This window comes from Dasypus novemcinctus, chromosome 8 (genome assembly GCF_030445035.2).
Source record: "Dasypus novemcinctus isolate mDasNov1 chromosome 8, mDasNov1.1.hap2, whole genome shotgun sequence".
In the NCBI taxonomy this organism is placed as follows: domain Eukaryota; kingdom Metazoa; phylum Chordata; class Mammalia; order Cingulata; family Dasypodidae; genus Dasypus; species Dasypus novemcinctus.
The window spans coordinates 79,704,349-79,719,253 of NC_080680.1; the positions used below are offsets into that span (position 1 = coordinate 79,704,349).

At 45.8% G+C, this 14,905-nt stretch overlaps 1 protein-coding gene and 1 long non-coding RNA gene across 2 annotated transcripts; one reads left to right on the plus strand and one right to left on the minus strand.

The window, feature by feature from the left end:
* Positions 1-1,482: 1,482 nt before the first annotated feature.
* Positions 1,483-7,814, minus strand: LOC131279469 (uncharacterized). The gene is made up of 2 exons (XR_009186840.1): positions 7,737-7,814; positions 1,483-2,718 (listed from the first exon to the last, which is right to left on the minus strand). It is a non-coding gene; the product is annotated as an uncharacterized lncRNA (long non-coding RNA).
* Positions 7,183-11,281, plus strand: SPATA31G1 (SPATA31 subfamily G member 1). The gene is made up of 2 exons (XM_058302025.1): positions 7,183-7,413; positions 7,781-11,281. Exons 1-2 carry the CDS (start codon positions 7,183-7,185, stop codon positions 11,279-11,281), a joined length of 3,732 nt encoding a protein of 1,243 aa, XP_058158008.1.
* The last annotated feature ends 3,624 nt before the right edge of the window (positions 11,282-14,905 follow it).

Genomic DNA, 14,905 nt, shown 5'->3' on the forward strand with positions numbered 1-14,905 from the left:
GCACCAACTAGTGATGCATTTGGAAGAAGACCTTGACCAAAAGGGGAAAATATTAAATACGAAAGAGTTGTTACAGTTAAGAGATTTCAAAGTGAGTTGGGATGTCATTTCAGAGGTTGGCTTATACAAGTCTCAGGAGGATCTCACTGACTGACGCAGTAAACAAAGCCTCAAGCAGGGGTATTCCCAGGGGCTCCAGAGACATCTGGACACTATAGGCAGGGCACACAACACCAGGAAATCAGAACCCCATCAGTGGCCCTTTCCTTGGAATATATGTTAACCTATTTCCCCAAAGTAACAAAGTTAGATCATTTATAATTTCTCTACACATGGTTCTTATGCCCCTCCCTTTTTTTTTTTTTGAGGTACCGGGACTGGGGAGTGAACCTTGGACTTTGTATGTGGGAGGCTGGTGCTTAACCACTGAGTCACATCAGTTGGCTCCTTCATCTGTTTGCTCGTTTTTGCTTGTTGTTTTGGTCATTTTTTCTCATTGTTTTGCTTGTTGTTTGTTTTCTTTAGGAGGTACGGAACCAAACCCAGAACTTTACATGTGGGAGGCAGGCACTCATCTACTTGAGCCACATCTGCTCCCTTATGCCCCCTTTATTTGAACTTATGAGTAGCACTATACCCATTAAATATATTTCCCAGGGACTTAAATCTTCGGTCTGTTCATATGCCTGTTGAGCCCTGAATCCCAGCGGAGTTGCAGCCAATGCCTACTCTCTAGTTCATCAGACTTGCCCAGGACAGCTAACAAAATGATGATGATAGACAACACCCATCCCCCAAAATGGAAAGTTATCTACAACTACAAGCAAGACAGTTCCATCAATCTGCCTCTTGGGATTTAAGCCCCATCTCAATCGGAAGCAGAGTGGATATCACCATCACAAAATCCTCAAGATTGAGGAATGAACAAACAAAAGGGGGCAATGCAACCATGGACCAAAATAGACATTATTATTCCAGTAATGGAAGAACTTGTAACATTGATATAAAGATAATGGTCAGGGAAGCAGAAGAGGCTCAAGCAATTGGGCTCCCACGTACCATATGGGAGGTCTTGTGGTTCAGTTCCCATTGCCTCCTAAAGAAGACAGCAAGCTGGCATGACGGGCAGGTGCAGCAAGCTGACACAACAAGATGACACAACAAGAGACACAAGAAGTAAAACATAATGAGAGACACAACAAAGCAGGGAGCAGAGGTTCCTGGTGCCTCCTAAAGAGGACGAGCCGGACAGCAAGTTGGCATGATGGGCAGGTACAGCAAGCTGAAATGACAAGATGATGCAACAAGAGACACAAGAGGAAAAACATAATGAGAGACACAACAAAAGCAGGGAACAGAGGTGGCTTAGGCAATTAGGCACCTCCCTTCCACATCTGAGGTCCCAGGTTCAGTTCCTAGCACCTCCTAAAGAAACAAAGAAGACGAACAGAAACAGCAAGTGCAAATAATGAGAGAGATAAATAAAATAAAATAAATCTTTAATTTAAAAAGCCAAAAAACAAAAAGATAGTGGTCACCAGAGGTTCTGAGGAGAGAAGGAGGAAAGAAAGAATAGGTGGAACATGGGGCATTTTTGGGACATTGGAATTGTTCTGCATGATATTGTAATGACGATTACAGGCCATTATGCATTTTGTGAAAACCTATAAAATTGTACAGTGCAAAGTGTAAACCATAATGTCAACTATAGACCATGATTAGTAGCAATGCTTCAATATTTGTTCATCAATTGTAACAAATGTACCACACTAATGAAAGATGTTATTAATAAGGGAAAATGTGAGGGGGGATGGGGCAGATGGGAATCCCCTATATTTTCCATGTAACTTTTCTATAATCTAAAACTTCTTTAAAAATAAAGTTAAAAAAAAAAAGATCCTTGCCGTGATTCCTATCCATCCCCTTCCCTAGTCTCCAGAGAATGTGCATTCTTTCTTCAACCTAAGTAGGTAAAACAGAATGCAGTAACACGGCAATAAAAGAAGGCTGTCTGGTTTGGTTTTGATATCCAACATTCAAACCCTTTCTGGAAACAGTTATCTCTCTGTATCCTCTGGGTGAACTACTAAGACCTTGCTTCTTCAGTCTCAGTCCATGTATAGGGGGAGTGGTTGCCCTGCCCCAACCCTCGCACCTTTACTCCAAGGCTGTGTCTATGACTTAGGGCTGTCAAAAGAAGCATTCTGGAAACAGGATGTGGCTCAAGTGATAAGGCCTCTGCCTACCATATGGGAGGACCTGTGTTTGATCCCTGGGGCCTCCTGGTGAAAAAGAAGAAAAAGCGTGCCTGTGCAGTGAGCCAGTGCCCATGTGGTGAGCCAAGTGCTCACACGGTGAGCCAAGTGCCCATTCGAGTGCCCATGTGGTGAGCCAAGTGCCTGCGTGGTAAGCAAAGTGACTGCACAAGTCCCCACGTGGCTAGCTGAGTGCCCATGCTAGTGCCCACATGGTTAGCTAGTGCCCGCGTGGCGAGCCAGTGCCTGCGTAGTGAGCCAAGTGTCCGCACAGCAAGCCAAATGCCCTTGCAGTGAGCCAGTGCCCATGCAAGTGAGTCACGCAGCAAGATGATGACGCAACAAAAGAGAGACAAGGGGAGAGTCAAGGTGAAGCGCAACAGAAACCAGGAACTGACATAGCGCAATTGACAGGGAACCTCTCTCCACATCAGAGGTCCCCAGGATCGAATCTTGGTGAATCCTAGAGGAGAAAGACGAGAAGACAAAAAGAGAAATATGATCAGAAGATGACACAGCAAATGGATACAGACAGCAAAAAATGGGGGAGGGGGAAGAAAGGAAGCACTCTTTCTCCCTAGCCATAGTGACTGGTTCAGGACACATGACCCATCTGGAGCCCATAAGGTGAAATGAGACTTTTGCAGGGACTGTTTATAGAGTGGCATCAATTTTCAGCTTCATTTGCTGACATCAGCATGCCATCTTGCTCCAACACAGGTCAGTAAACTTTGGTGAGGATGGTAACTTGTGCTTTATGGCCTGGTAACTGTAAATTTCTACCCCAAATAAATACCCTTTTTAAAAACCAACTGATTTCTGATATTTTGCATCAACATCCCTTTGGCTGACTAATACATATGGCTAAGAGACTTCAAAGTGAGTCAGGAGGTCAAGAGGTAATGCTTAAGCATGTCTCAGCAGGATCTCATGGACTGCCAAAGTATATAGTACCCCAAAAAGTGGGGCTCCTGAGGGCTCTGGAGACACCCATGTCTCTATGGTCATGGCACATAGCTCCAGAGTTTGGTGCTTTGCCAGTGGGCCTTACTTTGGAGTTTGTGCTCCCAAGTGTGACAGAGTTGGACTCAGTTGTGACTCTTCTACATGTGCCTCTTCTGTCCCTTTTATTTGAATCTATAGTTGGTATTGTAGTTTGTAGGTATACATCCAAGAGACTTGAATCTCTGGGCTGTCCATGTGCCAGCTGGGCCCTGCAACACCTACTCTCCAGTTCATTGGACTCACCAGGACAACTAACAAGGAGGTGAGAATGGACAACCATTATACCAAAGAACCGAGAGAGTCGACAACTACAGGCAAGAGAGTCCCATCCATCAGCCATATGGGATTGAAGTCCCCTCTCAATTAGAGGTGGAGTGGGCATCACCATCCCAGAATCCTCAGGACTGGGGAATAAAATATGGACTAGACTGGACTTACTGGTATTCTACTATAGACTTATTGTGATTCTAACAATGGAAGAAATTATTGTTGTGGAGACAGTGGCCATTGGAGGTGCTGAAGTCAGGGAGAGGGAAAAAGAGATGTAATATGGGGGCATTTTCAGGACTTTGAATTGTCCTGAATGAAATTGCAATGACAGATACAGGACATTATATATCCTTCCATAACCTACAGAATTGAGTGGGAGAGAGTGTAAACTACATTGTAAACTATAATCATGCTTAGTGGCAATGCTCCAAAATGTGTTCATCAATTGCAATGAAGGAACCACACTAATGAAAAAGTTGTTAATGTGGAGAAAAGTGGGAGGTGTGGGAGTGGGGCATATGGGAATCCTTTATATTTTTTATGTAACATTTTATGTAATCTAAGTATCTTTTTTAAAAAAATTGATATGATTTTCGATTTGGGGTGATATATGAGTTTTGGCAGTGGACAATGGGGATGGAGGCACAACTTTGTGTAGGTAATGAACACCATTGAATAAAATATTTGAAAAAAGATGTTTCCCTTTTTAGATTGTATATGTTATCACACATACACACCTGTAGAACTGTACAACACAATGTAAGCAAGGTGCTAAAGTTAATAGCAAAATTATAATAATTGTAACAAAACTACCACACTAATGCAAACTCTTAATAATAGAGAAAACTGTGTATCTGAGAGGGGGGTATATGGGAACTCTATACTTCCTGCATGTTTTTGTAAATCAAACCTACAACTGCTCTAATAAAAGAAAAGAAATGAAATTCTAGAATCATTCTCAACTCCCTTTCTGCCCCACCCCTATTCTATTGGAAACCAAGTCTGGTCAGTTGCATCTCTGGAATTCTAGTTGAATCTGTTGTTCTCCATTCCTACCATCACATCCTTGGTTCAGTCCTCATCTTTTGTTTTGCCTTAACTGAATCAAGTGTCTTCTAATTCATCCCTTACCTTTAGTCTCTTTGCCCTCACTATAGCCACTGTTCTTTCCAAGATGCACACTTGACCTTGTCACTCCCTCCTTAAAACTTCTCAATGGTTCCCCCATCATCTTCAGGATAAATTTCCAATGTTTAGTCTAGTATCCAGGGCTCTTTGTGATTTTGTCTCTCTAGGTCATCTCCTACCACTTCTCCGCCTCCCCTCCCCCCCATTTAATACTATAGCCACACTGATAAAACCCTCAATTTCCCAATTGGCACATGCTTTCTCTGCCTTAGCATGTTTACGTAGACTGTTACTACTGCCGGGATTATCTCCTGGTTCCCTACAATGCACTCATTTTCTTGACTCCTCAAGCCAAATGTTAATCATCTCTTCTCAGAAGTACCCCCTGACAAGTAACTCCCATCTCTGCTCCCATGGTACCATGTGCATATGTCTATTTTAATTGTCTATTACTTGACTTTCTGAAAAGGGACTTTAGGACAGAGACTCTGTCTTATTTGCTTCTAGCTCATCAAGACTGAGCACAATATCTAATCCATACTAGACACGTGATAAATGTATGTTGAATGAATAAATGAATGAATCATGGTACCCTGTGGAGAAACCTTTCTTCTCCAAGATCATGTGTCCATGTCTTCTCACTTTTAGCTCAGTGTTCTTTCTACCAGACTAGCTAGCCTTAGATGGAGGATGGACATATTAAATTGGAGCAGGAAAGCAGGGATTGAAGTTTGGCCCTGAAAGGAAGGGTTGACATGGAAGAGAGTGGTGGTTTTAGGGGGAGAGGAGCAAATGAAAAGAAATTATCACACATATTTGATTTGTCTTCTTTAACACGAATGCTTCTCAGAAGGATCTCAAACAACCTGAAGTCAAATAAGATAGTTTACAGCTGACATGAACATAAAAATGAGGGGGTAGGGAAGCATCCACCTATCACATGGGAGGTCCAGGGTTTAAACCCAGGGCCTCCTGACCTGTGTCATGAGTTGGGCCATGTGCAATGCTGCTGTGCTCAAGGAGTGCTGTGCCACGCAGGGGTGTCCCCTGCAAAGAGGAGCACCATGCACAAGGAGTGCACACTGTAAGGAGAGCCGCCCCATACGAAAAAAACACAGTCTGCACCACACACAGGGAGAGCTGACACAGCAAGATGATGCAACAAAAAAACACACAGATTCCCAGTGCTGCTGACATGAATCCAAGTGGACACAGAAGAATGCACACAGCAAATGGACACAGAAAGCAGACGGGGGGCAGGGGTGGGAAGGGGAGAGAAATAAATAAAAAATAAATCTTTAAAAAAAAATGAGGTGTTAGGGAGCAGATGTGGCACAGGCAGTTGGGCCCCTGCCTCCCACACGGAAGGTCCCAGGTTCAGTTCCTGGTGCCTCTGAAGAAGAAACAAATGGACAATGAGCAAGAACAATGAGCAGACAATGAGTAAAACAATGAGCAGAGGGTAAGAAAAATTACTGAGCAGACAGCGAGCAAAAAAACAACAAAACAGCAAGCAAAAACAAAAAATGATCAGGGAGCAGATGTGGCTCAAGCAATTAGGTGCCTGCCTCCCACATGGGAGGTCCCAGGTTCAGTTCCCATTGCCTCCAAGAAGAAACAAATGGGCAACCAAGAACAACAAGCAAAAACAGCAAGCAAACAGACAAGGGAGCCATGTCAGTGGGGAGGGGGATAAAATAAAATACCCATTTTAAAAAATGAGGGGGTAGATCCCATCTATTAAAGATGGAATGAGTATTGTATCCAGGAATCTGAGAAAAATAAATTTAAAAAAGAATATACCATGTAACAAGCACTATTCAAATCAATTAACTTTATTCATTTATGGATAAGAAAAATGAGACACTGAAAGATTGTCATTTGAGGTTTCACAAGTAGGCAGTGGAAGAGCTGGAATATGAAAAAAGACAGTGTGATGCCAAAATCCATGCCTTAACCACCATGCCTGAAGCATAATTCTGACCTCCCTGGAAATCAAGACAAAAGGAGGTCAACCCAGTTTCACTGTATTAAGTATGGGTTGCCTGGGAGAGGCAAATTTTCTGGCCCTAAATTCTGAGAGCAGGCTGTTAGGCCTGGGGCCTATGTGTGTGTTTGGGGGAGGGGAGGGGCCGTAGGAGTCCTTTTTAAAATTAAAACAATTATTTTTAAATTATCTTTTTCTAAAGTTAATAGATACACAAAATGTTACATTAAAAATCATAAGAGGTTCCCATATACCCCACTCCCCGCCTCCCCACCCCCATCAATTTAATTAATTGTATTTTTCTGAAGAAATGTAGATCACAAAAAATGTTACATTCAAAAATATGAGGTTCCCATATACCCCCACCCCACCTCATCCCACTCCTCCGACATCAGCAACCTCTTTCCCTCAGCCTAGCGGCAGTTTCCCCTGAGGTCATCACTGCATCACAGAACAAAGACCCTGTTGAGGGGTAGGAGTTCTTTGTTCTGTGATGCAGTGATGACCTCAGGGGAAACTGCCACTAGTTTGAGGGAAATGGAATGGCTGCTGGAGGGCCTGCTCGGTGCTGAGGGGGACATGACCCTTCTCTGGGGCCAGCTGGCCAATGTCCTGACTTGTAGCCACTGTGGTAGTAGCTGCCTCCACAGTCCTGGGAACCTGGTAACAATATTCTTATTCATGGTTTGGCAGATCCGGAGGTGGTGGCAGCTTGGGAAGTGGCGACAACTTCAGCCCTGGTGCCCTGGAGACATGAGGCAAAGCAAGGTGGGTGACCTCTGACCATGGATGTGTGGCTGGCTGAATGACTGCTGGTGCCACATGGATGTGGGCCCATGTGAGTGACTATAAGCCATAGATGTGAGGCTGGGAGAGTGACCATTATTGCCGGATTTGAAACCAGGTGAGTGATCAGTGACCCTAAATGGGGTTTTGTGAGGGGCTGCTGATCCTCGAATGTGGGCTGGGTAACTGACCATTAACATCAGATGTAGATCTGGTTAAATGACAGCTGATCAAAGATGTGGGACCAGGTGACTGACTCTGTTCACTCTGTATGTGGAAAAGGGACTGAGAGCTTCATGACATACCTTTTGTCTCTGAAAAGGTTTCATGCTCTTTGTTTACTATCCAGAGTCTACCAGTTCTGTACCTTGTGGACTTTCTTGATCACCTGTGGAAACAGAGATCAGAGGAGGAGGAGGAAGAAGTGGAGGAAGAGGAGGCACCTCTGGGTCCATTGAAGCCATTTTCTCCTTCTGGAGAAGCTCCTATTAAAAAGCAAGCCACCATAGCCCCACCCCAATCACTGCCTTGTGATTCTGAGGATTTCCCCAAAGCCCCAGGGACACCAGATCAAATCCTTGAGCAGCCCCCAAACCCTTCCAGATTCTTCCCCACCTTCCAGATCCTGACCAACCTACCCACGGGGCACAATTCAGCATCAAGAAGCCAACTGCAACAGAAGAAAAACCAGCTCTTCTGGGGTCTCCCCTCTCTGCATAGCGAGTCTTTGGAGGCCACCTTCCTGAATTCAGGTGGCCCTTCTCCCCTGAAATTGTCGATTGATCCTTCTATCTTCTTCAACAAGCTTGCCTTCCTGCCTAGATCCAACCAGCAGTTTTCCCAGTACCACCCTCCAAGCCAGCTTCCTAACCATCAAGCCCATACTATGAAAGATCTGGAGGAAATGACTCCTGATCCTCAGGTACTTCCACCTCCATCTTCTCCTTCTGTCCAACCCTCAGCCCTCCATCTTAAGCCCTTCCCTGCAGATCACAAAGGAGAACTATCTGGTTCTGAGGCACATGTACAGTGGCTTATGCAGCAGAATGATAACTCTTGGGTCTCTGAGGATCAAGCCCTACACCCTCAGCCTGAACTCCAAGGGACCAGCCCCTCCAACATCTTTCCTTCATCTGAGGCCTGTTTGGAGGTGCCATCGGACTCCAGCCTCCAACAACTCAGTCCAGATTCACCTCCTGCTTCTCTGATGTACTCCTCAAGCCCTTTGGTAGTCATGACTAGGTTTGAGTCCCTACAGAGGATCATGGGGCAAAATGAGGACCTCAAAGACTCTAAGCCAATAATTCCAGTTCGAAGCCCAACCCTAACCTCCCTGCCAGAACTCCAGGGAGTCAGCCCTGTAGAAGACCCATTGGAATCTGCAACCCTCTGGGAAACCATTGGGCAAAGAAAGAACCCTCAGATCTCTGAGTTTCCAAACCTAGCCCCTTGCCCATCCCTAGCCTCCATGGCATATCCTCAAGGAACTAGCACCTTGGGAGTTCCACCTGGATTTGAGATTCAGTGGGGAACCACAGGACATAAAGAGAGCCCCAAAGCATCTGAATCCCCAATGGCAGCCCCCTGCCAACCCTTAGATCTTCTGTCAGAATCCCAGAAAGTCATCCATGAAGGACGACTTTCTACACCTAAGGCCTTCTGGGGAACCATGGAGCAAAGAGAAAATCCTCAGGCCTTTGGCTCTCCAATGCAAGTCCCCTGCCCTCCCCCAGACCCTTTGCCAGAACTTCAGGAAGGCAGCTCCCTGGGAGATCCATCTGTACATGAGGCCCAGTGGGGATGCAGAGATAATTTGGGAAACCCCTGGGCCTTTGAGCCCCCAGCCTTGGACCTCAGTGCATGCTCAGTTCCTCTGCCAGGGCTCTATGGGACCAGCCCTGCATGTGTCCCAACAGGATCTAAGGCGCCACAGAAGGACGTGCAGGGAAGAGAAAATCTTTGGGTCTGTGCAGACCCAGTTCCATCTCCTGGCCCTCCCCCAGCTTCTCTGATGGAGTTCCTAGGAATGGGTTCCCAGGGAGTCCTGTCTGAGTCCAAAGCTTTGTGGAAGACCACAGGGCAGAAAGAGAACCTCTGGGTCTCTGAGTCCTCAGTCCCTCCTCACAGCCCATCTCTGGAGCCTCTTCTAGAGTCTCACAGAATCAATTCTGTGAGAGGCCACTCTGGATCAGAAGCTGCATGTAAGGACACTGAAAATTCCAGGAATTCCTGGGCTTCTGAGCCACTACCTTTGGCCCTCAGCCCACTCAGAGTTAGCCCCACAGGAGTCCTATTTAATTCTGAGTCTCTATGTGGGGACAAACAAAGGACAAAGAACTCCTGGGCCTCTGAGCTCCTTCCTTGCAGCTTATCCCAAGACCCAGATGGAGCCACCTCCTGGGGAGTCTTTTCAGATTCTGACACTGCTGGGGGAGCCATAGAGCAGAAAGAGAAGTGTTGTGTTCCTGTGCCCCAAGTTTGGGGCCCCAGTCCACCCCCAAATTCAATGTTAAAGTCTCACATAATAGAGCCTATTGGACACCACTGTGACTATAAGTTTGAGGGAAAAGCAGTGGAACAGAGAAAGAACTGCTGGGCCAATAAGCTCCAAGCCCCAGCACCCAGCTCACTCTCTGCATCTCTACCTGAGTTGTACATTGACCCTGATTTTGTGGGAAGAAATGTACTGCCAAGAGAGGGCCCCCAGGGTCCCAGTCTTCCAGCCGTGGATCCCCAGCAGCCAATGTCCTGGCCTCCCATCTTAGCTAAAGCTCTGAAGATTGATCCCATCCAGCCTGACCTACCTAAGGGAAAGACAATCCCAGGGACTAAGGCAAAGACTCCACCCTCCCAGGGTGAGGCTATCCAAGAGATGCCTACCTACTCTGAGGTCCGGCCCTGGCACTGGAGTAGAGAGTTGGGACTAAGGCTGAAGAAACTGAAAGAAAGCCCTGCTTCCAGATCCCCTGGCTCAAGTCAATCATTTCCCAGATCTTCCACCCCTAGTACGACAGCCCCAGGTTCCTGGGAACTCTCTTCCAGCCCTCCACAGCAGAGTCATCATTCCAAACTGTGCCCAAACTCTTCAAGTTGCTGTTGCCTGAAAATTCAGGCCACAGTGCCTCAGCCTGTCCAGGCCCCCCAATGTCATCATTCCTCTTCCCAGCCTCAGCCACAAGACCCTGGCAGGGCAGAACAAGGGTCTCAGAGAGAAGAAGTGAAGGAGAAGATGGTGACCCAGGTCCCCTCCCAGGGCCTACATGTTCACATGGAGGCTGGTAAGAACTATCCAGGCCCAGAACCCTCAAAACTTGAGGTCTGGACCTCAGGCAAGAGACAGGACAAGACTTCAGCCCTACCTTCAGCCAAGAGGGAGAGCAGCAGGAAACACAAAGCAGACCACAGACGAGAGGATGCAGGACTGGGGTCACTCACAGTCTCAGGGAAGAGCCACTCTGCCAAAACCGAAAGGCTAGCAAAAGTCCCTGTAAGCAGGCCTTCCCAAAGATCTCAGCACAGCGGGGAGAGTTCTCAATGCCCTGGTGTCCTTCAGAAGCTTCTTCCCAAGGCAGAGGGTCCCCAGGATCAGCAAGTGGCAGGGTTGAGAGCTGGTGACATCCTGAATCCTCAGCACTGTAAGCAGTGCAAGTACTGCCAGCACCACCCTTGGGCCCGCATCAAGAAGTGTCCCTTCTCTCTTCCACCTCAGGCTCCCCTTGCCAGGGGTATCCAAAGGGTGTTAACCAAATTTTTGGGTGTTAGACCCCTGCCCACCAAACCCAATCAACAAAGGAAAGGTAGAACTGGCACCCAGTACTCCCAAGACCTGAAGCCAAGCCAGACCACGTGAGGGGTGAAAGGGGGGTAAGATAAGCAGAGGAAATATTAATAAAACTAGTTGAACTGAACAAATTCCACTCCTGTCTTCTTCGGAGTCTAGGGTATTGGGAAGGTCAGTTTTTTGTTTTTTAAAGATTTATTTCTCTCCCCTTCCCCCCCACCCCCCCACCCCCCTCCATTGTCTGCTCTCTGTCCATTCACAGTGTGTTCTTCTGTGTCTGCTTGCATTCTTGTCAGCGGCACTGGGAATGTCTTTTTTTTGTTGCGACACTTTGCTGCGTCAGTTCTCCATATTTACAGCACCACTCCTGGGCAGGCTGTTTCGTGAGGGGCGGCTCTCCTTGCAGGGGCACACTTCTTGCACGTGGGGCTCCCCCACGCAGGGACACCCGTGTGGCATGGCACTCCTTGTGTGCATCAGCACTGCATGTGGGGCAGCTCACACCGGTCAGGAGGCCTGGGGTTTGAACCCTGGTAGGCAGACACCCGATCAGTTGAGCCAAATCAGCTTCCCCAGTTTCTTACTAAGGGCTACAGGGCCAAGGATCAGGGCCCAGAAGTAGCTTCAGGATTCTGCTGGCTTTTATTTTCCAATCCTTCACAGATGATCATATCTTAAGTTCACCTGTCACTATATGAGACTGTTGGACAAGGGGAGCAGTTCAGCGTTGGCCCTGAGAGGGGAAGACTTACAGAAGAAAAACCCATTCACATGAGCACAACTGGTCTGGATCTAGGTTCTCTGTCCTAGGTATGGGTTTCTTTCACCCATTTTCACACATTCTCATCTTTCTGACCATTTCTCAGCCCTCTGCTACTTTGTCAGCTCATTCATCCCCAAGACCCCACCCATGAAAACAGGTGGGCATTTTAGTGAGCATCTGGATTTCATCTATCACTGCCTGCTCATATCCTTTACACCTTTATTTCTTGGATATTGTATTGGTTTTTTACTGCTGTCATAATGAATTACCACAAAACACAAAAATAATTTGTCAAAAGTTTGACTTGGGTTTCAATGGGCTAAAATCGAGGCATTGGCAGGTCAGTGCTCCTTTATGTAGGTTCTGGGTAGGATCTGTTTCCTTATTCTGGCTTCTAGAGGCTGCTCACATTTCAAGGCTTGCTTGCAGTCCTCTCCATCTTCAAAGCTAGCAAAGGCGAGTTGAGTCCTCACATCACATCACCCTGGTCCTTTCTCTACTTATAAGGACCCTTGTGATTACATTCAGCCCACCTGGATATAATTCAAGATACTTTTCTTATCTTAAGGACAGCTGATTAGAAACCTTAATTCCATCTTCAACTTTAATTTCCTTTTGCCATGTAAGATATATTCAAAGGTCCCAGGGATTAGGACATGGGCCCATTTTAGAGGGCCATTATTTTGCCTACCACAAGATATTAACGACCTGTTATGCTGTAAATCCTTACTCCCAATCTATAGTTTGTTTTCTGTTTATGGCAACTTTTACTGTCCAAAGTTTAAAAATTTTATGTAGCTAAATCAATACTTTTCTTTATAATCGCAAACACGTTCATCTTGACACTTAAAGTTTTGTACATTTCTTTAGATTCCTAATGTAATTTTTCAATGTGGTACAAGATAGAAATCTTGCTCCCCCAAAAAACTAGATGACCAGTTTTACCAATACCATTTCTAAAAAACAATGTCATGCTGACACAAGATGACACAACAAAAAAGAAACAGATTCCCAGTGCCACTGATAAGGATAGAAGCGGTCACAGAAGAACACACAGCAAATGGACACAGAGCAGACAACTGGGAGGGGGGGAGCGGAATAAATTTTTTTTTTAATGTCATGAATCCACTCCACTAAATGTCCTATTGTAAAACAAGCGTCATTGTTACGCAACACTAGGCTTCAGATCCATTCTACTTGTCCAAAATGACATAGATAAACCTGTCATCCTTGACTTCTCCCTTTTACTCCCCTTTCTAATTCATCATCAAACCTTGTCAATTATACTTATGAAATATATTACATTATCACCTTCACCTCTCCATCTCAACCATCACTGTCTTAGTCCTGCCACAATTTCTCACCAAACTGTTCTCCCTGTTCCTTATAACCTATACTCCACATGGCTAAAAGAATGATTTTGGAGGGGGCGGGGGAGGGGAGTGGGTTATATGGGAACCTCTTAGTTTCTTAATGTAATGCTCTTTGTGATCTATTAATTTTTTTTTTTAAAGATTTATTTATTTATTTATTTAATTTCCCTCCTCCCCTGGTTGTCTGTTCTTGCTGTCTATTTGCTGCGCCTTGTTTCTTTGTCCGCTTCTGTTGCCGTCAGCGGCACGGGAAGTGTGGGCAGCGCCATTCCTGGGCAGGCTGCACTTTCTTTTCACGCTGGGCGGCTTTCCTCACAGGCGCACTCCTTGCGCGTGGGGCTCCCCCACGCGGGGGACACCCTTGCGTGGCAGGGCACTCCTTGCGCGCATCAGCACTACGCATGGCCAGCTCCACACGGGTCAAGGAGGCCCGGGGTTTGAACCGCGGACCTCCCATATGGTAGACGGACGCCCTAACCACTGGGCCAAAGTCCGTTTCCCTTAACTTTAATTTTAAAAAGTGTTTTAAAAAATGCATTTGGAGATCAAACTGAACCATTCTCTTCACCAAGATAGTGTCATAAAAGTTTGAGAGTAAAGGAATACAAAGGATGCAATTTATAGTCCTGGACTGGAAATGGCTTTGCTCAAAATTACTGTCTGGGGAGCAGATGTAGCCCAGTGGTTGAGCACTGCTTCCCATATGAGGTCCTGGGTTCAATCTCCAGTACCCTCCTTAAAAACAAAACAAACTACATTATGCTAAGTGAAAAGCCAGAAACAAAAGGACAAATACTTATATACCTGCCATTTCCCTGCCTAAACTCCTTAGAGGTTCTAAAACTTGTTTAGGATAAAGCTCACTAGTGGAATTTGTTTCTTCACATGGTTCCTGACCACTCCCAACTTGACTCCTGATTCCCTTGGCTAGTCGACTTGATGCTGAAAGCATGCACTATATTTTACTTTTTGCTCAAACTTCTCTCCCCACTTCTCCATGTCAAGTTTCCCCACCTTCAAAGCCCAGCTCAGAGTACTTCTAGAGCCTTATCACATTCTCTTCATGTGGTTTCCTTTGCAGCCCAACACTTTGTGCCTTATTGATGATGTCATGTTTCCCATTAGTATGGCTATCATGTCCTCTAAAGAAAGTGAAGTTCTGTGAGGTCAAGGTCAAATTTTCAATCATGATCTTTCCACTCTATTCCCTCTAGCCTGTATACTCAGAGGAAAAAAAGTCAGAAGGTACATGCTATTCCCCTGCCTCCTTTTAGTATCACTGTTATGCTCCAAAGCTTTATTTAGCCCAAATCTGTTTACAGTCCGAGTCCAAAAGTACCACCTGCTGGCCAAGGATGAAACTAAAGGTGCTCCACACCCTCCTGCCCCAAATACGGTCTCAAAGACAATTCAATTCAGAATTTCCACATGTCACAGGGGCATTTTATGAGTCCACATTTCTCCAGACAGCTTTATGAAAACTCAAATCATATATTTCTATTTTTAAGTCTAAGCACTCATAGGTTTTAGGGTTGTGCAAAGGTAACAAACCACTTG

Coding starts and splice junctions, on each gene's coding strand:
- SPATA31G1 (XM_058302025.1), top strand. CDS start 7,183: ATGGAATGGCTGCTGGAGGGCCTGCTCGGTGCTGAGGGGGACATGACC. Junction 7,414..7,780: donor GAGACATGAGGCAAAGCAAG/GTGGGTGACCTC, acceptor TTTACTATCCAG/AGTCTACCAGTTCTGTACCT.